The 27,733-nt window shown below is 39.1% G+C and overlaps 1 protein-coding gene across 1 annotated transcript; it reads left to right on the top strand.

The window, feature by feature from the left end:
* Positions 1–167: 167 nt before the first annotated feature.
* On the top strand, positions 168–20,993 carry MARCHF5 (membrane associated ring-CH-type finger 5; the record flags this gene model as incomplete). Its single annotated transcript, XM_079536292.1, has 6 exons — positions 168–211; positions 11,744–11,946; positions 17,694–17,824; positions 18,961–19,144; positions 19,584–19,750; positions 20,877–20,993. The coding sequence occupies 6 exons, from the start codon at positions 168–170 to the stop codon at positions 20,991–20,993; spliced, it is 846 nt and encodes a 281-aa protein (XP_079392418.1).
* Positions 20,994–27,733: the final 6,740 nt, after the last annotated feature.

The raw sequence follows: 27,733 nt of genomic DNA, 5'->3' as shown, positions 1-27,733 counted from the left end.
CGCGCCGTGCGTGCGTAGCGCCCTCCGCGCGCCGCGTCCCGCCCGCCGAGGGAGGCGCGTGGCGGGGGGCGGCCCCGCTGCACGGCCCCGCTTTCTCCCGGCGTGACGCGCGGCTTCCCCCGCGCTGGGCCCCTTTGTCAGGCCGCGGGCCCTCGGCTGTTGGAGCCATGTCGGAGCAGACGGGCCTGGCGTTGCCGCAGACCATGGACAGGTACGGGAGGACCGGCTCCGGGAGGCTCGGGCCGGCCGGGGGCGGTTGCGTATGTGTGGGTTCGCCGTGGCTTTTGATGCTCGGGTCGTGCGGGCCGCGTTAAGCTCGGCCGTGGCGTGGCTGGAGCGGGCTGCGGGGAGAGCGGCGCGGTGCAGGGGGCTGCCCGCTTCCTGACGCTGCGGGAGGTAACGCGGCGTCGGGAGCGTTCGTCGAAGCGTTGAAAGGCGACGTGTGTTTAGCCGGGCCTTGTGGGCTTTGTTACTACCTTTGTCTGTTTTGGAGGAGCGTGTAGTTTCTTTTTTGAGTTGCTAAGAAGTCCGACCTGTAAACTCCTCTGACTTAATTCTAAGGGAGAAAAGGCGTTTGCTCTTATTACGTTTGCTTCCTCTGATTACGTGTGTTTGCACACAAAGCACTTTCACCCTGTTCTGCTGAGAATTTGAGGTTCCCACTGTGGGGCATTGAGTCATCCAGGAAGCACTTGAGAGCCGCACGTATAGGCGACACAACAGCACAGTGCTTCTGAAGGTGGGAGCCCATAAGGAATCTATTCTCTACTGATAAACCCATCACGCTTTTCATCACAAAAATCTGGGGAAAAGGGAGAAAGACCTCACTGAACTCTGATGTTGTGATTTATTTATTTATTTATTTATTTATTTATTTTACTTCTGTAAGGAAAGAGGATTTTAGTAAAATACAGGCTGTTATCAGGCAGGTGATGGAGGGACAAACTCTGGGAGGCAAGGACAGAGCTTGCTCTGCCTTGAAGGTGAGGATAAGGAACTTCAGTCCGATGCAAAAAAACAAAACAAAAAACTATAAATAATTTGCTGGGGGGACAGAGGAAGAGGAAAAGCTTATTGTTGATGTTTTAGAAATCTGGGAAGTGTTGTTAAGGAGGCTAAGAGTCAGGAACTGGAAACATTTTTGCAAGAAGTAACAGAAAGAGATAGGTTTTTTTTTTTTTTTTTTTTTTTTTTTTTTTTAAGAAGCGCTGTAAGGGAGGTATTCTATTTTACTTCCTGTGAATATCAAGTCTAAAAAGGAAGACGGTTAAGGATGACAAATGAGCAGGAGGAGGATGGTAAAGCTGTTGTGTAGAAAGGAAGAAGAATGAGGAAGATCAGGAAGAATGTTGCACACCTGAAACTAAATTTCATCTTCATCCTGGAATTCATAGTCTGATGATATGTAGTATTTCGTTATTTTGGATGTCTAACAAATCATTATGTTCTGAATGGCTGCCCTGCTGTCTGTGGCAATTTTAACATAACATGAGGCCCTAATTCAGTGGGAAATGTCTGAGGTGGTATTTATCTGTGTTGCAAACAGTAAATTGATGTAATTAGATGACTCTGCCTAATAAAACTGAAGCTTTTCTTTTGTGCTCATATCAGCATTTGGGACTGTGATACGCAAGAATCTAGAATCTTTTGTGATGTCTTTGCAGGTTTTTTTCTTTCAAACTTAGATATTTTTTTTTTTTTTCTTTTCTTTTTTTCCCCTTTAGGGTCTTCCCAGTATTAGCAAAGCTTACTGTTCATGAAAAACTGTCAAAACCAAATGGCATGTAGAAAAGTAAGGAAAGGTTTAGGTGAGCGTTTACTAAAAAGGAAGTTGGTTAATTAGCAGCCAAACCAGTTCACTGTTCTTCAATTGGATGTGGATATCTGCGGTTTGATGCACGTTTCATGTTCTTGTGAACTACAGTTTCACAAAGCTGAAAGGACGTATCCAAATACTTCCCAGTAAATTTGGAATAACAGTTGATAATCTGAAATAATTGGAAGGCGTTCATGGCTTGCTTAACAATAAGGACAATAGGGAAAAAGTTTGAAGTACTTAGGAAGCATAGAGGAAGGCATGAAGAAAGACCACAGCTTTCATGCAAGCTTGTTGCACTCAGTATAGGAAGCTTTAGAAACAGCGCTGTGGGAAACAATGGATGGGAATGGTAAGAAGGTGCCGAGTATACAGGATTTGTATTTAACTCAGGACTTGGTACAGTACAAGTAGAAGGATCTTGGAGTAAACAAGACCTCAAAATGCAGTCAGGGTAAGTTTTCTATTATGTACTGGTGTTATGGAGTGTGGTTACGTTACAAGAAACTTTCTTGTTCCTTCATCTGGTGTTTCTCAAAATCATGCATAACTGCTTTTATGTTGTATGTAGTGATGATCAAGAAAAACATTTCAGTATTTCACATCATTAGATGTGAATTATGTTAGAGGACATAACCTGTGAATGACTCCTTTGTAGGGATTCTGAAGGGCAGAAGTTCCTTTTCTTTCATGCTGTTATTGTTGATGCTAATGACAGATAGTTGTTGCGCTGGGTAGCAGTAACAAGTGCATACAGAAAAGCTTGTGAGTTAATGTATTGTCATTGCACACAGAGCACATACTCTTAAATCAAACTGAAATCTTGTAGTGAAGGATGCAGAAAATAGCTTTTCAGTGAATAAGACTTTCTTTGGTGTCTAACACTTCTCAGTGAGAGGAGAGATTTTTTTTTTTTTTTTTTTTTTTTTTTTTTTTTTTTTTTCTCCTGATACCTAGGTGGTATCACTGAGAATTCGCAGAGAATGGTGAAGTACTGTTGTCTCAGGAATAAGTTATTGCTGTAGATCTGAATGTATGCACTACTTTGTATGCAAGGGTGATATCTCTTAAATCAAGTTCTTCAATATGTATTTGTGAGAGATAACATCTGGCTTTCTTTACTTGGCTCCTAGGTTGTACATCTGTGTGGCATTCTTCTTGTGCATTCTTCTTGGTATTTTTCCTGCATAATTTTAGTCGGAACCACATTTCTAAAAAATGATACCTTTCTAATAAAAAGCTGTCACAGTGTAATGAATTCCTTACTTGAAATTTCTAGCTAAGGACTTTATAATTAGCTGAAGTGAAGGGTTGCTACACCGTGAATGCAAGAGGAAATAACACAGAAATACTGTACTCACAGTGGTATGAGGGTCTTGAACATTTACAATGGAAGTATTGTACTTGGTATGCCAGTATTGCAAACTGAGTCCTTTTTGTCTTTTTAAATATCACTTTTAAAATAGGCTAAAGAAGAAGGAAGGTTTTTTCTTCTTCTTTCAGTTAGGCACTATGAACTTCCTGTCTTGGCACTGTTTAACGGTAGTTCTTCCAACTGAACACTTGTAAATGTTGCCTTGTTTATCCCTTGTTAGGTGTTCTGGCTGCTTTGTGCATGCTTCAGACTCTTTTGTTCTTCCTAGCTAATGTTGGAAGATAAGCAGTTGAACTTTGTCAGATTTTGGTTTGATTGGACTAGGTTTGATTAGTAACTTTATCTTTTAAGCATGTAGGTCACTCTGAAAGCAATGCTTCCTATTTATTTTCATGGAAAATATAACACGTGCAGAATAACACTATTTCACACAGTAGCACAATAGCACTATTTCATAGACCAAATTGTCAGCTGCAAAATGCTATTTTTCAAGACCACTTCTTCCTCCATTATACAAGGACTGCTCTGAAAGTAATGCTTCCTTGTTTTATCAGCAAAGATAAATGAAAACTGATTGCAGACCTTCAGAAGGTCTTTTGCCCATCTGTGTAAAAGCATCAGGATGTTAAGCTATTTTAACCTTGAGACTTCTGTCTTATGTGTGTAGCATTTCCATATTGACATCTGCTTTGATAGGCTTATATACAAACTTGAATATTTTAAACTTAATGGCTTAACAGTTTATTTCTACCTGCAGACAGTAGGAAATTAGCTCTCTGATTTTAGGGTTAGGAAACTCCCAAGATGCTGTTTATCATCTTTGGTACTGAAAATCTTAGTACCTCATATATATTTCCAGGGCGTTCAAACAGTATTCATCTACTACATCTAAGAAGCTGAATGAAAGATCTTATTGATAGCTTCTTAGATCTCTGTAATAGTGCTTAGCTGTGATTGTTTCCCTTGGTATGGTGGCTTGCAGTGCTTGTTGAAGTGAAAACTTGTGTCAACTAATACAAATACACCAAGTAACTATTTTAATATGTATAATTTCAGGGGAAAGAAAACAACTCTACAAGATTAAAGTACTACTTTCAGAAGGTTTTTAAAAGAAAACTTTGAGTGGCAGTGAATATATCAAATGTTCATTGGTGCTTTGCTGTAGAGAGGACAGGGAGTCCTATGCATGAAAATGTGGAATAGTCCTTCTCTTTTAAAGCTGTAGTGTCTTTAGTTGCTTCCTGCTCTCCCCTCATTTGTTTTTCCTGTTAACAAAAGCTCCCACTTGGCACCTGAATACTTTGTTTAAAAGTCAGCATTTTATGTTGGATTGAAACGTGTCAGCATAAGATAGCCTTCTGTGAAGGATGCTATTAGGAAGGCCATGTGCTGAGTGCTTATGATTGTTCTGCTGGTGAGTCATGCAGTCAGCTTGAGAGTGCTGGGGAGAGTTACTTAATGTTATGTTCAGACACCTTGAAGTCTGGTTTGCATTTAGTAAATATTCTTCCAGATTTTCAATACCAATGCCAAATATGAGTAGCTGTTCCTAAAGCCATTGCCTCCCAGCCATCTCTCTTCTTGGGGTTTAAAATCCATACTGAATTGAGATTTTTTTTTGTGACTTCAAAGTTTCATTCTTCAATTTTCATTATGAATATTAGGAAGATAAAAGATGACTGTCTCTTCTAGGACTTTTCATTTGCTCTCTCACATACTGTAAATTCTATAATAAAAGTAGAAGTTATAAACTGAAAAAATAACTTGAGTAATAGCATCTGTTACATAAGCTATTGAATTCAAAGCCATTTGCTTGAAGACTTCCTGCCAATTTTTGCAGCTTTGAGACCCCACTTTCTATTTTATTTCTGCTTTGTTTGGAAGAACATAATAGAAAAAACTGCTTTAATCATGGAACTAAGAATGGAATGTGGACAGCCATAAGCTCGGTTTTTAACTGATAAAGGTAGTGCTGATATGTTTACTTTTAACTGTACTGTATCCAAAGATTGTTTCATTCTTACATTAGCTGTGTGATGCTGGAAAATCACAGAATTGTAGGGGTTGGAAGGGACCTCTGGAGATCATCGAGACCAACCCCCCTGCCAAAGCAGGTTCCCTACAGCAGGTCGCACAGGTAGGCATCCAGGCGAGTCTTGAACATCTCCAGAGGAGACTCCAGGACCTCCGTGGGCAGCCTGTTCCAGTGCTCCATCACCCTCACTGTAAAGAAGCTCTTATGCACATTCGTGAGGAACTTCTTATGCTGCAGCTTATGTCCATTTCCCCTTGTCCTGTCTCCACATACCACTGAAAAGAGACTGGCCTCACCACTATGCCCCCGCACCTCAGATATTTAACAGAATTGATGCAGAAGTTTGAACTTGCATAAAATGCAGACTGTGAATGGAATCAAAGTTTGTATTTCTTATCTTTTATCATTTGCTTGTCACAGTAGTGGTTTAATGTTGAGACAGCTACAATTTCAGGAATGTCAAAGTTCTGTTCTCTATCTATGTTGCTTCTGATGTTTATAACACCTACCACCTAATTTTTACATGTACCACAAACACCAGTATTAGTATTCTTGTCATGCAGTTTCTCTTGTACTTCCTCCAGTGCAAATTAAACTGTTGTACATAATGTAATGCCTTTTAAAAAGAGCAAAGACATGTTTTCATCTTATTCTTGAGACTGACAGTTGTACTTAACATTCCAGTTTAAAACAGCATATTAAAAATACTTTGATACCAATCTTTGAGAACACACAGATATGGTTAGTGCTTGATAAAGGAATGTAAGTAATTGCTAACCTTCTGTTACGGAAAAGTAAGTCTTCTGGGAGATACGTTTGGTATCCTTTGACTCAGAACTTGAAGGAATAATAGTTAAATTCCTTTAAGTCAACTCAGTGCTTCTTTCCTCAATACTAGAGGATAAATGAATATAGTTGTTGCTCCTAAGGGGGTGCAGCTAACAGGATTCTGATGAAGCATGAAGCGGTTGCGCACTGATACCCATCCCTGGTGCACAGACAGCACTTCCAAGCAAGCTTCTTGAAACAGAATTGCTTGGTTATCAAGGTTTGCCTCAGTGCTAATATTTTTAATTCTCTGGTAATGTCAGAAAGCTGTTTTCTGGAAACGCTGACTAGGGAATCCTCTGAATGTGTAATTAAACAATAGGAGCATCTAAGTAGAATATCTTAGCATGCTTTGAGTTCCTTCTTACTAAGAAACAGCCTCCTGTGTTTTAGAGTCTCAGATCCATTTTCTGCTGCCTGCACTGGCACTTCCTTTCAGTCAATCCTTTCTCTATCCTCTCTTTATCTGTAGTAATTGAGTATTATAAGATGGAGAGTTACGAGTTATTTTCTGTGCATTGTTCTTTATTAAATGCTTTTTCACCAACATTTTTTATGTGTTGGTTTGACTGAAGTGTTGTCATCCTCTAACTGGAGAGTGTATTGACTGAGCTGCTGAAAGCAATGGTGCAAGTAATTTTTTTTTCTTCCTCAAAGTGCAGAATCCAGGTCATGATGACTGTGATCAAGAGTATAGTTGAAAATGCTTTTCCCAGGGAGCCTCAAATGACTGAAGTTTGACAGATATATGATTTCTTGTTTTGCTATGCTTTTATTGTCTGGCAAGTAAATTTGGTGCATTGGAAGCCATGGAAACAGTTGAAAATCAAAGTTTAGCACATAGTGAAGCATGTAATGTGTCCCTGGGGGGTGGGCATTGGTGTAAGAATTCAGTACAGTAGATTGCAGATGAATTATAGGAAGAATGACTGTTAAATCTACTTTGAAGTGTTACTCAGTCTCTTGTTGGTGTAAAAATTAGGTAGTTCAGCCTGTCAGGAGTTGGGTGTTCTACCTTAATAGCAGGTCGTGTTACCAGTTGGAGAACACTGTGTGGTCCTCTTGCCAGCTGGAGTTCTTGTAGTATCTTGAGCATGCTACCTGCCTTGCTTTCTATAGCCAGAGTAAATATTAGTATACAAATTCTATCTCATCTAGCTTCTTACTATATCTGTTATACATGCATATCATGCTGCTCTGCAGTTCAGCACTGAGAGAAGTTGAGACAAAGAATTTTTTCTGGTTTTCATTTTCCTAATCAGAGCTTTCAGACATTGCAAACAATTAGTACATGATTAAGATGTTTAAAGGAATACTAAGGAAGTATTTTTAAATGATCTCAAAATCATAATTTGCTAGGTGTTTTGCCATGTATTATTACAGTAGTAGCATTACATATTAGTAATATTATGTATTACTGCTACTTCTTACTCAGCCTTCATTTTCTGAATAATGTTCAACCCATATTTCAATTTTGGAAGTAATTTGTCTGCAAGCTTTGTGATCTCACCCCTCACCCCCCCACTGTTGGGTTTGTTTGTTTTTTTTATTTCCTGATGGTGAGATTCACATGCTACTGCCCCCTAGCCGTTGCTTAGTGTCTTAGATCGCTGGAGGTGTGTGCTAGGCTGCTAAAAAGTAATAATGACAGCTTAATTAGTAAAAATGTGTTATGTTTCAGTAATAAGATGCTTGTTATGAGTAGTAGTTTTGCCTGATCTGTCCTTTGCACGGTTTTAGGAGAGCCCTGCTTTCCCTCTCCACTTCAATAAAACAAATGTTTGCAACAGCTCTTTGTGTATTTAGAGACCCGCAGCAAGGCTGCAGGTTATTACTTCAACCAATAGTGTAGATTCTTTGGTAAAATAGTTCCCCAAACCCAGTGAGAACTTAAAAGTACTTGAATGTATGATAACTAAATCTGTGGGGAATTTCTTAGTCCAAGTTAAATAGAAGCGAAGGCCATGAATACATGTAAGGCATGACTGGAGCACAATAGATGGTGGCTGGCAGTCCAAGATTTAATTTTATCTGCAAGCTAGAAAGTTGCCAGCAGGATTTTGTGAACTTCCTTTACTTATATCTCTTCCTTTATATAGTTTGGTTAGCTCAAGAGTAAACACTTTCTCCTTAATCAGAGCTATTATTCACAGCATAGAAATAAGCTAACTTCCCTTAATCGATAGACCTCTGCTATGGTTTCTAGCTAGTTATTTTGTTTTGCTTCTATGCATTTCCCTGACTGCTTATTGGCTTTTAGTCATCTGTGGGCTTTTTTTTAAAAGGACAAAATATGTATTATTGAAAAGCCTCTTAAAATCTAGTTTCAGCAGTGCCATCCTCTGGCTAGAGGAAGTCAGAGCTGTTATATGGATACCACAGTTGTGTGGCCATGTATTTGTTTCTGATATTATCTATTTAAGCTTTCCTGGCTGTTTTTTGACAAAATATTTTTGTATTAAAGGTTATGTCATCTTCTCTTCTATTTAGCATTACACCATATTATTGACCGGGGATGGCAGGATATTAAGAGATGTGACCTTCAGGAACTTCCTTTAGTAGTTACACTTAGTTTCAAGGGGACAGGATGCTTTCTAGCTGAATGATCCCAGCTGGCATATAGCTGCTATGCCACTCTGCCTTAAAGAAGATTGGTAGAAGTTATGATGCTGCATATAAAGCTGGTGTCGTGCACTGGAGCAGCTTTGCACTGCTATCTTTCTGGACTCATTTCTTCAACTGGTGTGAGTCCTTCTTTTTCTCTTACGACACTGAGAGTTTTTGGAGTTTGACAGACAGAACTCAGGTTGAAAATGAAAGCATTTTCTTCTTGGAGAACTGGAAAGTACAGGGGAGATAGCAGCACTCCATCTCTAATCCTGCTGCAATCTCAATTTTCCTCTGCTAACTAGCTTCAACCATCGTGTTGCATAGGTCTTATGTATTCTGCTGCTGAAGTCTTCATGATGCTTTAGGCTTTGCAGCTGAGTGCATCTAACTCTTGCTCTCCCCCATGAAGCATTACTAAGCTAGCATATCTCATGGTAAGCGGCACTACTGCTTGATAGCTTTTATCAGAAACATAGGCCATGCTTGCAGTCTCTTGTGACCAAAGAATGACCCTCTAGCACAAGACCTTCCTGCTGCTTTCTTCCAACTCAGGAAAAGGAAGTGCTTAGCAGAGTACTTGCAATATATTGTTTCACTGCCTCTTGAGAAAAGAGCTTACTGAGTTCTTCTACTGAAATGAATTGCAAAGCAGCTTGCCTATGTTGTGTGCTGCTACATAACTTCCTTTAATTTTGAAATCTTGGTCTTCTGACTTATGTATGCTTTTACAGTATTTAGAGTGTAGTCAGTAGGTTTATTGGAAGCTTATTACTATTAATCAGTAATATTTTGTCTGTCAGTATTGTCTATGTATTAAAAACTTTGCTTTACAAATAGCGACTCTGGTTATTCTTTTGGAACAGTGCCTTTTCATGGCCAGTTATTGCAGTGCTTTCAGTCACATCTCCCAGTACATGCTTTCACCTGTTACTGCATTGGCTCGCAATGCTGTCATTGCTATCAGCAGCCTTTTTTTTTCCTTTTCAGATGTTAAATTCAATTGTAGTAAGTATTCAGTGCTTGGCAGAGTAAGGATGCTTTGTTCTGATATTAAGGTAACAGCGAATTTGTACTTCAAGGTAAAATGGTATACTTTATAATGTGCAGAAACGTTTTCCTGAAGAGATTTCTTGTGTTTTATGAAAGATCTGTAATGGGAGGAAAATGGTTTTTGTGGCTCATGGTTACGTGCTAAGTCCTGCTGAAAGTCTTGCAAGAATTTTCTTCTCAGAAGTTTTTTGTTTGTACTTGAAGTTCATGTGTGTTTGCCACTGATCCTTGGGGATCAGAAGCTGTAGGAGAGCAGCTTCCTTAGTGATGCAGAATTCATGGTTTGGAGAAGCTTCTTCTCAGGCAAGCTATGGATTTTTAGATTACTTGTATAACGTTTGGAGTGTAGGCTCTCTGATTTTTGATACAGCTTTCTATCTATCCACTTTGCTTTTCATATGCATGGTTTCCTGAAGGGAATTTAGTAGAAAATAAAATGGATGCAATTAGTTTTTCTGATAATAGAATTTTTTTAGTCTGGACAACTTTTAGGTACTGGGGACCAATATCTAAAAGGCATTTGTAATCTTATATTCCAGGCTGAAATGATACTGGTCTGCTTTTCATGTGTTGTGCTGCTCTCAATTGCCTTTTTTTTTTCTTTTTTCTTTTTTTTTCCACCATACAAGTATAGAAAAATACATTAGTATTATTGATTTGGCTCCGTAGAAAAGTCATCAAGGAAGAAAGGTTTCTGTTTCTATCAGAAACAATGCTTTGTTCTGCCTTGCCAGCCTTTTCTATTTCAGGTCATCTGAGTAGCAACCCCCATTCAGTAGTAAGAATCAAGGTCATATTTTATTCAGTACAAGAAAATGGAAAATGTGGCAGGAGCCAAGGTGCTTGTTTTGAAATGGTTGTCTTTAGCTCTTTCAGCTACAGATGCAGTCAATGGAAAGGCATAAAGCTGATGACAAAAACATGAGAAATTTACTGTTCATTATTCATGTATTGTTAAAGGCTTAAGACTGTAAAGGATTTTGTTATTGTCTCTTAAGTCTTTCAAGTTTTTTCAGTTATGATTACCTGGAAGGAAATTAGATGAATCAGTTAAGGAAAAGATGAGGATTTTCTTATTAACAGAATACTTGGACATAATTTATTCTGCGAGGTGCTCATGGACATATTTGCTAATTAAATAATCTGTCATTATTTGAGTATGGTTTAGACTTCTGTGGCTTTAATGCGTTTGGCCTCATAGGCAGCCACAGACTTAACTAGCTCTGTTGTGAAGTTCTTAGCTTGAAAAATGAAAGTATAAGTTGTGAATATAGGATTAAATTGGATGTGGAATTAGAGGAGCAAAGAACAATACTGGAAGATGAACAATGCTGTGAGTAGTAGTGTATTGATTTACAGAAAGTGTGCTGATGGAAACAAGAGAGGGTGATGCAATAAAGGTGAGATATAGTTGAGCAGCTGTGATGTGGCAGAAATTGTTTCAAGGAGACCTGAAGGGGGAGGAAGAAGGTCAACAGCTGACAATAAATTCTAGAGGAGAGGAGAAGTTTTGTTAACCACCTTACACATCCCTACATAAAAACTGCAGTTAGATGCATTTATTTACAGGGTTTGTAACATTGCATCGTTTGCTTTAAGGTTTTGTCATGTAAGAGGCTTGGATTTATTTTCCCAATTGAAACTACAGCATTGATCTTACATTTTTCATTAAAAAAAAAATTACAAAATGCTCAGTGTGGAAGGAGATACTTGATAATACAGGTAAACATTTAATGCGTTTAATTATTAGAGGGCTGAAGTACAGTTGCAGTGCTTTTTAACCCATAAATGATCAAAAACTGAAATTAGTAATTCAGAATGTATTAAAAGTATCTGCTTAGCTGTCTGTGATACTATGTTGTTAATACCACAGGACAAGACTGTGGTTAAAAAGAAAAACACCTATGTATTTGGTGATTAGGAATGAAGCAACCAGCATCATTTCTAGGTATGCTTTTTCTAAAAATACATCTGAAAGTTTAGCACTTGAAAGTAGCAAAAATATCTTTTTTTCTTCCTGTAATTACAGAAGCTGCTGGGTTTGTTTTGCTACCGATGAGGATGATCGGACAGCAGAGTGGGTGAGACCTTGCAGGTGCAGGGGCTCTACGAAGTGGGTTCATCAGACTTGTCTACAGCGCTGGGTGGATGAAAAGCAAAGAGGAAACAGTACTGCTAGAGTTGCTTGTCCTCAGTGCAATGCAGAATATTTAATAGTATTTCCAAAGCTAGGTAAGATGTGTATCATTTTAATCATAATATAATGGGTTGTTTCTGTACATTGTTCCTAATTCTTTTTTTTCTTGTAATGCTTGGAGCCTCTGTTTTATTGACAACCTTGAGCTGAAAAAATTAAGCTGAAAGGAAATTTCTGAGTAACAATGCATATTGCTGAGAGGGAAGAAAAGTGGCTAGTATGTTGTCCATTGTCAAGAAAATGTAAAACAGCATGATAACTCATTAGGAAGTCATTGATTTATCAGTCCTTGAGTCACTTTTGTTATAAGGCAGCTATGAAGAAGGCATCAAATGTTGATAATTAGCTTTACTTTTGGTGTGTGGGGTTGATACCTGGACAATGAAGATATACTGCAAAACGTGAAGGTTTTGGCAGTGGGCAAAAGAAGTGCCTGTAGTTTGGTTAAGATGCATGCACAGGGGGAAAAAAAAAAGGCTTTTTCATTTGTTCCTGCAATTTGTGGCTTCCTTTGTTTGAATGCTAAGGTGCCTAAATACTAATGTTCCTAGCTTCTGATAAATCTGGCATAAAATTCTTGCATGATTCTATTCAACTCTTGCATGCAGGCATCTTTTGATATGTTTTCTCTCTCAATACCAGCTTTTTCCATGGTAAAGATACGAGGGAGGCATAAAATATAACATGGCATATGTAATTTTACACAAGTCTACAGCAGACCAGGAAAATGATTTTGGGTTCATCAAACCTCCATTGTGACCTCAGGTCCTTCAAGCACATGGGACAGTTGTGCCCTTTTGCAGCTCTTTTTTGTAACCCAGAACTGTTACATCAGAACTCTACTGTAAGTCAATCAAGGTCCCACAAGGCAAAGTTAAGACAGTAAGATTTCACAGAATCACAGAATTGTAGGGGTTGGAAGGGACCTCCAGAGATCATCGAGTCCAACCCCCCTGCCAGAGCAGGTTCCCTACACCAGGTCGCACAGGTAGGCATCCAGGCAGGTCTTGAACATCTCCAGAGAAGGAGACTCCAGGACCTCCGTGGGCAGCCTGTTCCAGTGCTCCGTCACCCTCACTGTAAAGAAATTCTTGCGCATGTTTGTGCGGAACTTCCTATGCTGCAGTTTCCAGCCGTTTCCCCTTGTCCTGTCTCCACTCACCACTGAAAACAGTCTGGCCTCACCATTCTGCCCCCCACACCTTAGATATTTATAGACCTGGATCAGGTCCCCTCTCAGTCTTCTCTTCCCAAGGCTGAACAGACCCAGTTCACTCAGCCTTTCCTCATAGGAGAGATGCTCCAGGCCCTTCACCATCTTCGTGGCCCTCCGCTGGACTCTTTCCAAGAGATCCTTGTCTTTTTTGTACTGGGGAGCCCAGAACTGGACGCAGTACTCCAGATGAGGCCTCACCAGGGCAGAGTAGAGGGGGAGGATCACCTCCCTCGACCTGCTGGCCACGTTCTTCTTAATGCACCCCAGTAAGCCATTGGCCTTTTTGGCTACAAGGGCACACTGCTGGCTCATGGCCAACCTGTCATCCACCAGGACACCCAGGTCCCTTTCCGCAGAGCTCCCCTCCAGCAGGTCATCCCCCAACCTGTACCGGTGCATGCAATTATTCCTCCCCAGATGCAAGACTCTACACTTGCTTTTGTTAAACCTCATCCGGTTTTTTTCTGCCCAGCTCTCCAGCCTATCCAGGTCTTGCTGAATGGCAACACAGCCTTCAGGCGTGTCAGCCAATCCTCCCAACTTTGTATCATCAACAAACTTGCTGAGGGTGGCCATTATCCCCTCATCAAGGTCATTGATGAAGATGTTGAACAAGACCAGACCCAGCACAGACCCCTGAGGAACACCGCTAGTTACAGGCCTCCAACCGGACTCTGCACCACCAACAACAACCCTCTGCGCTCTGCCAGTCAGCCAGTTCTCAACCCACCTCACTGTCCACTCATCTATCCCACACTTCCTCAGCTTTGTTATAAGGATGTCGTGGGGGACAGTATCAAATGCCTTGCTGAAATCAAGGTAGACTACATCCACTGCTCTCCCCCCATCCACCCAGCCAGAGACAACATCATAGAAGGCTACCAGGTTGGTCAAGCACGACCTCCCCCTTGTGAACCCGTGCTGACTACTCCTGATAACCTCCTCTTCTTTCAGTTGTCTGGAGATGACATCCAGTACAAGCTGTTCCATCACCTTTCCAGGGACAGAGGTGAGGCTGACTGGCCTATAATTGCCTGGGTCTTCCTTCTTGCCTCTTTTGAAGACCGGAGTGACATTGGCTATCTTCCAGTCTTCAGGCACCTCCCCCGTCCTCCAAGACTTCTCAAAGATGACAGAAAGCGGTTCAGCAACCACCTCTGCCAGCTCCCTCAGCACCCGTGGATGAATCCCATCAGGTCCCATGGATTTGTGAACATTGGTGTTGCCTAGGCGCTCCCGGACCACCTCTTCCCTGACAGAAGGGAGGTCTTCCATTCCCCAGATCCTCTCACTCACCTCCAGGGTCTCAGATTCCTGAGTGGGAGCTTTTTCACTGAAAACAGAAGCAAAGAAGGCATTCAGTATCTCCGCCTTCTCAGCATCCCCCGTTACCAGCACACCCCCGTCACTTAGCAGGGGAGCCACATTCTCCCTAGTCTTCCTTTTACTGTTAATGTACTTGAAAAAACCTTTTTTATTATCCTTTATCCTCTTTGCCAGATTTAATTCCAGGCGGGCTTTAGCCTTCCTTGTCGCATCCCTGCAGACCCTGACAACATTCCTGTATTCTTCCCAAGTAGTCAGACCCTTTTTCCACATTTCATGGGCTTTCTTCTTTCCTTTGAGTTTGTGCACGAGCTCCTTGCTCATCTACACAGGTCTCCTGCCACCCTTTCCCGATTTCTTCCTCACAGGGACGCACCGATCCTGAGCTTGGAAGAAGAGCTGCTTAAATGCCCACCAGCTCTCACAGGCCCCCTTGTCTTCCAACACCCTAGCCCATGAGACAGCTCCAAGTAGGTCCCGGAAGAGATCGAAGTCTGCTCTCCTAAAGTCCAGGATAGCAATCCTACTTTTTGCTTTACTTCTTCCACTCAGGATCTTGAACTCCACCATCTCGTGGTCACTGCAACCCAAGCTACCCCCGACCTTTACTTCCCTCACAAGCCCTTCTCTATTAGTGAGAATAAGGTCCAGCAGTACCCCTCTCCTCGTTGGTTCCTCAACCACCTGCATCAGGAAGTTGTCTTCAACACATTGCAGGAACCGTCTGGACCGCGCATGCCTGGCCACATTGCTTTTCCAGCAAATATCTGGATAATTGAAGTCCCCCATAAGCACCAGCGCCTGGGATCGTGACAGCTTCCAGCTGTTTGTGGAAGGCCTCATCAACCTCCTCCTCCTGATCAGGGGGCCTGTAGCACACACCCACAACGGTGTCAGCCATACCAGCCCGCCCCTTTCAAGCAGTCTTAGCAGTAGCCCCTTCTTGTGTTGCAGCAACACATCACGTGTCATGCCATTCAAAAAACTAAAGTTTCTTGAGCAGGTAAGATAAAGCAGCTAACCAAGTTTCCATGACATACCCTGGTTTACAAACGTAATCTATGTTAAGACTCTTCTGATGTACTGCTGGAAAAAGGTTTCCATGAAAGAGTACTTTCTAAAAACTCCTCCTAGTGAAGTATCTCCTTTTGTTGTTTTTTAAATACTAAAAGAACTGCTTAAAACCCAGAGGTTTCATTATTATTATTTCATTTTAATAAATAGGAAAACCAAACTTGGCAGACAAACTTCTACTAAAGCATGATTATTTTTAACACATGAAACGTGAAAAATATTGCTGTATTTTGTTCTTTCATGTATGTCAGATTTTTTCATTTTTGTACTTCTTTAATATCATCTTAAAAGATATGTTTTGCCTTTCTTTCTTACTATTTTCACCCTAGAGGGATAATTAAAATTTAGTGGAACTTTTTTTTTTTTTTTTTTTTTTTTTTTTTAGCTCAAAATTCTGTACTGTGCTTCCTTTCATGATTGGGATCAGTGGGTGCAATCTGTTAATATTTTATCTTATACTTCTGCTGTTGCCATACCACCTTGCCAAGTTACCTTTCAGGACTTGCAGCATAGGATGATTGTACGTGGTTTTTGGGGGAGTTGTGGTGATGCTTTTTTTTCGGGGGGGGGGAAGGTGGTGGAGAAGTCTCTTGTCTTTACCTCCTTCAATAGAATGATGTAAATTTTCCAAATAGTGCACTGAACTTTGTCAGCGACTGTAGGAAGCTATCAAGATATGCCAATGACTGTGTATTTAGCACTTGCAGTTATGACCTTGTTGCTATTTCAATATGCTCATAAATATTTCAGCAATCTTTTAAATTTGTCCTGGAAAGTTAAACATAATTGTTAATACAGTTGAACTGGTTGTTCAATGAATTTATATTTTGAGTGAAGCATTCCTTCAAAAAACCACTAAATTTCATTCCTGTTCAACAATAAGTTGCTCAGTTTGAGAGTACATTAACTCTGTAACTTTGTCAGCTACTGAATGACTAATTTACATCACTTGGTGTATTTGAAGCAGGGTGCTGATGAGGTGTTTTCTGTTGCGAAGGAAGAAGATTCCCACCCTTAAAACTAGGACTTTTTATCAAAACAGCACATTCTGTTCTAGAAGATGCATGGAAGGGTAACTAACTTACAGTATATTAGTAGGGTAAAACATGATTCTGTGCCAGAGCTGGACTAAGAGGCTAATCAACATTCTGCCCAAGTTAGTTACACAAAACTGTCTACTAGATTGTTACATAGCTTAGCCTTATTTACAATTACTTATGTCAAGTCTACATATAAGCTAGATATGTTTGAATTGTGAGTCTTCAGTATGATACATGCACAAACACCAGTTAAAAGTTGCAATCCCTGCATCAGTTCTCTGGATAGTGTTACCATACAATTGGTGTACAAAATATTGCTCTGCATTTGGGAGTGCTTTTCTAGAATGTCAGTGTTGATAAATATTACTACTGGTTCACTGAGATGTCCCTGTTACTTGTTTTCATTGGCTGGCTTCAGCTGACTAGAATTGGTGTTGCTATTGGGTGGTTGTATTTTTTATTGGTTTGTTTTTGGTTTTTTTTATTGAAAGCACACTCACTGTTCTCTTGCAGAGCCAACTAAATCATGGAATGGGAATCACAATTTTGTCAGGGATAAAAGTACGCAAAAAAAGTAGTCACCAACTGTTTACTTTCTGACAACACATGTAATATCCTAAAGAGCTTGTTGTAAAACACAAAAATGAAATTGCTGCTGTTCTACTGATACTTAGAAGTCTGGCAAACACAAAAGTAGCATGGATCATGGTCATAGTGGTAGCCGCTTTTCAGTTCCATGCATACTTTTCAGACTCTTCAACTTGTGGCTTTTGCTTTGCTGGTTCTCTTGCAGTCTTCAAAAGAAAAGATGTGAGTATGCCCTGCTTATCAAAGTTGGCATGAGTAATGTGTTGCTGTGTGCAAGTCTTGAAAGTGGAGTTGTCAATAAACAGTGAAACTGTATTATCAACAGCTCTAAATGAAAAGAATTTTTTTCCTCCAATATTTGAGGTAGCCCTAAAAATATTGAGTGCAACCTATCGCTTTTCCAGTGGAATGAATCTTTGCTTTTTTTTGCTCTAGAGTGGGATAAAGTTTAGTGACAGCTTTCTTGTGACAGTTGCTGAGAGCTTTCTTCAGTATGCTTATAGCTGCATCTTGAAACCTTACTTTTCCTCTGTCATAGGTCCAGTTGTTTACGTTTTGGATCTTGCAGATCGACTGATCTCAAAGGCATGTCCATTTGCTGCAGCTGGAATAATGGTGGGCTCCATATACTGGACAGCAGTTACATATGGAGCTGTGACAGTGATGCAGGTACATGTCTATTTCCTCTTCTAGATCTTACAAGCCTTGAAAGCAAGGCTTTTAAATAGGACTTTTAAATTAAAAAAAATAAGACTCCTTTCTTCCCTTAGCTTAAAATGTGGCTGTATGGTATTTGGTTCTGGTTCTGTTTGTATAGGAACTTGTAGCAAAAGTATAACCATTTCAACTTGAGCCCAAATGAGTTGATGCAGTCTCCCTGCTACCAGTGTCAAATGGCGATATAGGAGTGATATAAAATGACTTACAAGACCTCCTCCATTCCGGTGGATGACACTCCCAACTACAGAATTGAACATCTATGAATTTCCTCATCTCATATCCTGTTCTTGTAGCCCTTACAAGGGCACTGCAGGCATCTGTAGGGATAAAACTGGAATTTAGTGAAATGTACTAATCCTTATCTCTCTGAAAACTGCTACACTAAGCCTTTTTCTGTAGTAACTTGTATGATCTTTTATAGCTTCTCTAGAACTACATAACAAAATGGAAAACTAAACACTCCTCTCTATGGTTGCTTTACTTTTGAAATGAGAATCTGGCCTTGAGCAAAGGCAGGCTGTGGGTCTAGTTAAGCAACTGCGTGGTTACAACTTCACACTCATGTTGCTATAAATACCTGGCTAAATCCTAGGTTTGAAGAATTAGATTTTTTTTCCTCTGGTTGCACACAGTGTGATCTCTCTTACGTAGAGGATTCCTAATTATGAGATTTTTAATTAAAACATCCTGAAATACAATTTATCCTTTAAAGAGGAAGATCTAATCAATTTGACTATAGAATTAATCATTCAAAAATTTAAGTTTTTGTGTGCATTGTGGAAAGCTTTCTGTTTTCATACTTCAGATGTTTATGCTTCTACTCATGCATGCAGAAAGACATGAAACTTTTGCTGAGATGGTGAAGAATTGTGTTACAGGTTTCTGTTGCAAGATTAATGACACTCACACTAGGGCAAGAAGCTCACTTGTCTGCATTATGCTTGATAAACAGCCAAGGATGCAAAAGGAAGACTGAGTACATCAGTTGAAAGGTTTTATTATCTTAAAATGCATGGTCGGTCCCTCCCCAAAGCAAACTTTTAAAATTGTATTTCTTGTTTGTCCACTATATACATATTTATCAGGTGGTTGGTCACAAAGAAGGTCTTGATGTTATGGAGAGAGCTGATCCTTTATTTCTTTTGATTGGACTTCCCACTATCCCAGTCATGCTAATACTGGGCAAGATGATTCGCTGGGAAGACTATGTGCTCAGACTGTGGCGCAAATATTCTAATAAGCTACAAATTTTGAACAGCATATTTCCAGGTAATGTGCATTAATTTTAAAAGGAAATACCAAGTTTGAGTTTCTCTGTCTAGGAGACAGGGATATGAATTTTTACCATCCTTAAGTATGGGTACTTATACCTTCCCTCTATTATGTTTTATTTTGATTGTGCTCATACAGTACCTAGTGAGGCAGGTGGGGCAGCAGAAGCAGGAATGTGGTTTCAGGTAAGGCTTTGGTAATGAAAGAAGCTACTAAATATAACAGTTTTTCATTTGAAAGTAGAAATGAATATAGTCCCTTAATTGAAATGGAATATCTGCTGAAAAGAGGGTGAGTTATCAAAGTAATTAAACTGAATATCTATGCTGATGCACTGTATATTTATAATGAAGCCGAGGAGGGCAGGACTAGTTCCTCCTATGTTCTGTTTGAGGCAGTAGCTACATTCTCTCCTTTTCTGCTCTCATCCCTTCAGGCATTGGTTGTCCTGTTCCTCGTATTCCAGCAGAGGCCAACCCGTTGGCTGATCACGTCTCTGCTACACGTATTCTGTGTGGAGCTCTGGTTTTCCCTACTATTGCCACAATAGTGGGCAAGCTGATGTTCAGCAGTGTTAACTCAAATTTACAAAGGACAATCTTGGTAAGATACTTTTTTCTTTGCTATACAAATAGTTATATAGGATTGTAAAGTGCTGTGGAGTGGGAGGAAACTAAAAAGTGTAAATTGAACCAGAACTTAAGAGTGGCATTTGATTAAGGGTAGAGGAGATTTCCTGAAGTTGTCTACCTTGGCAGCGGGTGAGGTTACATGTGAGAGACTTTTTTTTCCCCTATGACTGAAAGTAACTGGAAAAGGCTGAAACCTGTGTCTGGTACTGTGCTAAGCAAATCTTACCAGTAGATGAACAATCAGTATTTTCTAAGAACAGGCTCTGCAAGTGAGAACTAGGGCTAGAAACTAGAGAACTATCAGCCTTTTCAGATTAGCTTCTGCTGACTCCTTGGAAGAGTCAATTTATTGAAATAAGAGTAAAAAGATATATTTCTTACACCTTAAATGAAGGCAGAAGAATGGTAGATGAGAAAAATCTCCTTTGTGAATAACCTCTCAGGCTTGCAGCTTTTCAAGAGGAAGCAGATTGAGTTTCATGAACTGCATCCCTGGTAGATGTGACTGTCACTTCAGTCTTTTTTTTCCCCAATTCTAGCAAGTGGAAGAAACAGCAGTTACAACCATTCACTCAGGCTAAAGGTTTCTTAGTGTTTCTCCTTACTTTGAAGACTTGAGATGAACACAGGTTAAAACTATAAAAATAATAAATTGTCTTTCTTTCACCTTATGCTTGTTTTTAGCAAGTACCCTCTACCACAGTCTGTTTATGGAATGGTAAAAAACATTATTGTTTATGCCATCTATAATTATTCAGAGAAGGGGAAAAAAAGCAGATAAATAACTGTTTGACATAAGTTTCTGAAATAGAATAATAGACTTTTAGAATATGTGTTGAACTCCCAAGGAGATGAAAGTTTTAAAATACCTGTAGGTCTATTTTGTAATTCCTTATATGTAACTTGAACCTTTGCAATGCTATATTGTGACAGAAAGCTGTTACAATCATTTGGAATTGTCCTAATTAGCTAACTTGAAAAGAAAAAGCTGTTTGATTAGAAAGTACACCCTATTAAGTAAGTTTTCTTTTACAAAGAACATTTGCAATGATAAGATGCTGAACTTTGCAGGCTTTCAAAATCTCTTTTTATTTCAGGGTGGAATTGCTTTTGTTGCTATAAAAGGAGCTTTTAAGGTTTACTTCAAACAACAGCAGTATTTGCGCCAAGCTCACCGCAAAATTTTAAATTATCCTGAGCAAGAAGGTGCATAAAGCTGTGATCATCTGATGTCATACAGTCTCACCTAACAGGTTTTCATGTTGTATTGGTTCCATCATTATTGCACAGTAGTGGAGAATTGTGATAAGTTGCTGCTCCTGTTTTTTTCTTTAAGTACAATAAAGCACTGTCTTGTGGCAGGGTATATCCTTTCAGTAATCACTGAACCTAAGAATGTGACTTGCTTTCATTGTTTTGGAGTATTTCTCTTGAGCAACAGGCTTTGGAATTACTTTCTTTGAGCCGATTTGCTGAATGGGTGGGGAAAAAAAAAATCACCAACTACACAACAAAAACGCTTCAAATTGTGTAGTTAATAGAGGCTGTGTTCAGATGCTTTTTCTAATAGTGTGTTTTCATACCCAGGCTGTCATCCATTTCAGTACTTCACACAATGAAGGTTGTTTGTTTGTTTGTTTGTTTTTAAGGAAGGAAATGAGTCATTACTAAGGGAAAATAATTGTGGGACATCAGGCAATAAAGGGTTTCTTGTATCTTGCTGGTGTGGAACAGGGAGTGCACAGTACACAAATGGCTGGACAGAGAAAAAGATAGATCATTCTACAGGACTGGTGTGTCAGCTTTAGCCACCTAAGTACAAGCTTTTGAAATGAGCGTGGCTTCCAGGTGACTGTTGTATTACTGATACTTTTTATTGTCCTGTTGTATCTTCTGCAATGCCTACTGTTTTCTCATGGCTTTTTTTTTTTTTTTTTTACTGGTTTGTAACTGGTACTAGATAGCTTTCTTTTTTTCTTCACAGCAAAATAATGACATGGGAGAAGTGAATTTCAGTTACTTTCTAGTTACGTATTAGAGCAATTGTTTAGTTCTCGTGTTCCTTTTGATTATGTAAGTTATCTGTACAAGTAAAAAGAGTAGGAAAAATATGAGGAAACAATGAATGCTAAAGTTACATTTAGAAGAAAGCTCTAGTTTTCAGTTTCAACTTCAGATCTGGGGGCACGGCTCAGCTCCTGTATCTGGACAAGTCTTCTCTGCCCACGCCATCTGTATTGGCAGGATAGCCAGGAACAACAGCTGGAAAGAAAGGGCAATGCTACACTGGAGGACTGAGTTTAAGACATTACCAGCAGTTTAGACAGCTGAGTGCAACTTGGTTCTGTTCTGTAAAGGACTAAGGACAAATCTTAAATGTGTAATAAACTAAGTTAGTTTATTTGCACAGTCAGCTTTACTGTTATAACATGTTCCAAGTAGCCTGCTGATGGGGACACTGGCACTTCAGTTATTTCAGATATTTAAAAACTTAACAGAAATTAACTTTTCCAAAGTTACATTTTGACGAATATAACATGGCCGTTTAATATTCCTATCAGATCTAACCTCCAGTTAGTACTGGAAGTTCTCTTTACAACAATTTGTTGCTCTCAAAAGGTTTTTTCTTCTTCATAATAGGATGTCAAATGCATGGAGACAGGTTTTAAAAAAAAAATTAAAAAATTAGTGGAAGTACTCATAAGTAACTATTTCTTTTCACCAGAAATGAAGGAAATGAGAGATTTGACTGCAATAATGTATGTTAAAAAAAAAAAACAACCTTGAAATATGGTACCTTTTCTATAGTATACTTGTCTTAAATACTGAGATGTAATATTTTAGAACTGTATAAAGTGTATATAATGGCCACCTACTATTCAAAAACTACAGTATAGAAAATTATACGTTTGATCCATATCAAATACTTTGAGATTCGTAACTGAAACTCTGAGCTGTAACTGAAGAATTGCTACAATCTTGCAAGTCTGCTGATTATATTTGTCTTTGAGTGGGCTCAATTTTATATAAACTTTAGATAGAGTGGCAACCTTGAAAAGTTGCTGCTTTATGTAAGATAGCCTTGAAACATATACATATTTCTTACGGAATTCCTCATTTTGAGAAAACAGCTTTTCAGTGGTCTTCACTGTATATATTTCCAGGCAATTTATTACTGTTTTTTAAAGTCTCATGAAGAATGGAAGGATGCAAATTACCAGTCTTGAAACTTGTTCTATGGGAAGAGATAATTGTCTTCACTGAAACTTGAAGCTACTGTAAAAATATCATTACGGAAACACTGTTTGGATTATATGATGATTAAAGTGGTGGCAGAAAGTCATTACTTTGGTTACTATGTTGTAAATCTTGTTTTTAGTATTACGAATTACAGTTATGTTGAATTAGGCTGAATAAATATTTTTTACGCTCCGTAGTGTATTTTGTCAGTTGAACAGAAGCCAACAACAACGGAATGTGTTTTAATGTGTATCTGAGGAGTTATACAATCAATTTTAAGTTGATAGGTCAAAGAAATATCTTGCAGTAAAGGAAAAACGACTGAGACTTCAACCTTACACTTCAAATTTACTATCCGTTGTTTTTTTTTTTCCCTTGCTTGTTTATGATTAGTGAATGAGATGATGGAATGCATTTGTCAAGCATTTAAAGCAAAACGTTGCAACGTGACAGAGCTCTGTTAATACAGAATTGTGATTGGGAGTTGTTAGGTAACTCTGGGTTGGCTGATGTGCCAGCTTTATTGGGGAATACAGTGATGTCTCTTCATTTTGAAAGGTAATACTGACTTTAGGAATGATTCTTTTTCACTAATGGTTAATGTTCTGATACCTTCACAGAAGGAGCATTAAATGTAATGTAGCATTTCTCAATGCAATATAAGATTCTCAACCATTCTTATCCAAAATTTGTCTTTTTTTTCCCCCCCTATTTAGGCAAGAGCTGAACTACAATTATGGTAATGCATGAGGAATGATTCTCCCCTTCTCACTCATTTTCCATCTTAAATTGTTAGATTTAAAAGGATCTCTACATTTGTTTGAATGGTTTTTCTTTTGTTTGTTCTCTTTCCCCTGTAAAAGTTCCCATTTGCAACAGTTTCTTTGAGCTGCCTGTTTTGAATTACACTAATTCCCTCATCTCCTGTGTTTTTTTTTTTCTCTAAAGGTAGCTGTCTCCTTTGACTTATCAGTCAGGGATCTATGTTGCTATTTGGGGCCCCACTCCAGGGAAGCATTTGGAATAGTTCTGTGCTTGCTTGAATACATAGGTAGGTATTGTTGACTACAGTATTAGCCATCTTTGAGGGCACCATTCTATTTGACAAATTTCTGTTGCATGTTTACAGTGGCAGCTGTAACTGAACTGCCATACTGTAAACCTGTTGATTGAAAATGGACATCTTCTCCCCTGACCTCACATGCTGTGATTGTAGGGAAAAAAAAACCTGTTTCAGTGCATTCCAGCATAATCTGGGGAAATCAGAATTTAGTTGTCTCAGTTCTTGTAGACATTGAGGCCTAGACTTTTCTTTGCTGCTGTTTAGCAGGTTCCGCTACTGGAGAAGTACCTGTGCCAGAGGTTGCCCAGGATTTCAACTACTTAAGTTCTTTCTGCTTACTGATTTATGCTACTCTAAAGTAGACTTTCTTAGTTTATTTCAAGGGCTTATTCAAGAGCTTGAGTATGGTAGCTTGCTTCCCAGAAATGCAAGTAAAAAGATGTGTGCAAAGAATATATTGCAAGTGGGGGCAAAAATCTTGTGTTGAGAAATGTTGTGTAAACAGGGACCAATCATATCCATTAGATCATGGCCCCCTGTACTTGAAATTTAAGGTGTGTGGCCTTTTTGTTCTTGCCTGTTATTTACTCCTGTGCTTGGTTTATTTAATTTCTTTTGCACCTCTGCATATTATAAGCACAAAGGAGTTATTTCTGGTTGTACCACAATAAGTACTTCAGTAGAAAAATTCCATTCTGGAACCAGTGAAAGCAAATAGCAGTCATGACTTGAAACTGCCTCAACTAAACAGCTCAGCAGCACCTGTCAAAACATATCTTGCAGGCACCTCATTTAATGCTGGATGACTAAGCCATGGAAAAGCAATTGCCTAAGCAGTGGGCCTCTATAGGAAGTACTTTGTTTATTTAGGAAAAAAAAAAAAAGTTATGCAACTTTATTTCCACCTACAGAGCACTACTGGTGATGCAGTATGCATAGCGGACTGGTTTGTATTTTTTTCAGTTGTTCTTCCACTCTTCAGTAACATTTTGCTGCAGCTAACAGAAGCCAATAAAGGAACACGCTTCTCTATTTACCACATGTGTGATTTGGGGAGTAGTTGCCATTGCTTTGCCATGAGTCATAACAAGAAGCTAATATCCCTACTTGGTGTACCTCTGGAAGAGCCTTCTGATACTAGTTTTCCAGACATTTCTGATGCTCAGAAGATAGAAGAGCTAAGATAACCTGGAATCAAAAGCTTCTTGATTTTTGTTCACAATTAAGGCTTTTTCCTTTTCCAGCAGAATCATATCTGGTTCAGAAGCATTTGACTAATTTGAAAGAAGAAAATCTCTACCACCTTACATCCCTTGCATAGTTCTAGGCTAAGATCCCAGGGATAATTGGGTTTGTCACAAGTGATAGTGTGAGGTGTTACTTGGGCACAAATTGTGTGCGTTATTCTGTTTCAGATAACAAGAGTACAGTGCAGGAGGACAGTCCTCCAGTATATTTGCTTTTCAACTTTAGGGATTTATTTTCTTAAGACAGATGTTAATTAAATACATATTGTAACAAGTCCCTCTGGGTGAGTGAAGTTGCAGAAGTTCTGTGGAACACAAAGTGCATGATGAAAGCCTTTTGGAGAGAGGGAACTGAAGGAATAAAAACCAGAGCGTCATTTCTAGAGATGGGTCCAAGTCTGTTCATTAAGTCAAAAGGGCATTTTTTCCTAAGTCCCCTCAGTACTGAGCTATGTACGTTAGTGCATTTCTCACCATCAGTACGCTAGCAGTTATTTTCTCTGCAGAGAGAGACAGTCTCTGCAGTCAATAGAAAACAATAGCAACAGCAGAGAACTGTTGCTAATGTGTAAGGATAATTCAGTCTGAATTTCATCAAAAGTTTCAGATCTGTCTTAGGTCCTTTAGTGCCTTTTAATTGTGAGGCTATGGCTTTTCATTCTGTTAGTGGCTTTTTTGGGGGAAAAAAAGTATCTTTTAACTGCAGGATTCTATAACCCTACCTCCCCCCCGAGTGCTGTTAAATTTCAAGGTACTATAAAAATGAAAATGTTTTCTACTTAACATAAATTAAAGGCTGTAACTAGCCTTCCCCCACTGCCAAGTGCAGCCTTTCCCAGCAGGTGTAATACTGTACTACGCGTTTTAAGTCACATACCCCCTTACTTATTACCAGGGCTCACTTACCCATCTCATTTCCAAGATAAATGAGAATGCAAATAAACACTAATAATTTGCAAGCAATTTCAAAACTATGGATTCTTGTTGGTGTTTGATTTTGCTGGTTTTTTTGTGTGTGTGTGGTGTTTTTGTTTTTTTTAAAGCTTTTCTTATGCCTTCAGGTCTTCTATTTTGGACAGAGTCGAGAGTAGGTGATTACAGACAATCTGTAATTTTCTTTTCCATTTCCTGGTCAAAGCACTTCAGTTCTAGTTTAGCTTAATCATATTTGCTGTGTGTTGGAATCCTTCTACATAACACTTAGCAGCCCACAGACATTATATTGTCTTTATCTACAACTAAGGAATAAGAAGAGCAGAAAAAGGGCGTATGGGTATTGATCAACTTTACTTAATTTGTTGTAGCTGACACTTAAGTGTTACAGAAGGAAGTAATTATTTGCAGACTGAAAACTGACTAGCAGAATGCTTTTGCCCTGGTTATCCTGTTTGTCCTTATAGCCACAACAATTAAATTGCATAAACCTTACAGTGTTTTCCTTCCTTTCTCTTCACTGATAGGACCATTGGTAGCATCCACATAAGAAGAGTTAAGAGAAAATAAAATCATTATTTATAACAAGTTGGACACCTTCAACAGTTTGTCTGTCAGCTTTAGGAGCCTCATTACAGGATAATTAGTTGCATCTGGAATATTCCTCAGGACCAAATTATCAAAATGTTATAAAAAGCAGAGCATGAGATTTGAATTCATCCCTTTTGGCAGCTGCATAATCATCAGCTGAGAAGCTGTATAATTCTTCCACCTAAAATATATTCTTATGAATGGTAGCCAGTGAGCCAAATTTAAAATCTGTTTGCATACAAGAGAACATGACAAAGAGAAACTGAGTATATTCATCAGCTGTGATGTGCAGCTTGGATGGTGGCTTCTGTAGTTTTGTTTTGGTTATATTCTGTTTTTAAAAGAACAAGGCTTGTGACACTGTGCACAAAAGGCATAAGCAAGCTGAATTCACAATGTGGCACTTCTGTTCCAGTCAGAAAGCAAATCAACCCACTGAAATGTAATTAGTATAAATCAAATATGCACTGCAATTACGTAGCACATGGTAAGCAGACTGTAAAACTGAGTGGTGTATTTTTGCATCCTAACATTTCCTGTATTCCCAGAGCAGCTTTTTTCCTTATTATTGCACTTCTGAGATGTAATTAGATGGCCTCAAAATATCTCTTCTCTGTAATAACCTTTTTTCTGAAAGTCAAGTCTCTACTAATTGATTAAAGGAACAGTATCACCATCAAAATACAGTAACGTGACTTGATGTCCTTCTGTCCAAAACATAAGGAAGCAGAAGGCTGGGAAGAGTGTTCAGTAATGAAATTCTTGTACTCTTTAACAGCTGAACTGGGTGCTATGCCTCAGGAAGGGCATCTGGTTTTTTAGAAATCATTATTGGCATTAAAAATGAAAACACCTAATCAGTTTGTAATCACTGCTCCCA

The sequence above is a fragment of the Tetrao urogallus genome, assembly GCF_951394365.1.
Source record: "Tetrao urogallus genome assembly, chromosome: 5".
Classification (NCBI taxonomy): Eukaryota; Metazoa; Chordata; class Aves; order Galliformes; family Phasianidae; genus Tetrao; species Tetrao urogallus.
This window is presented reverse-complemented; position numbering and strand designations above follow the sequence as displayed.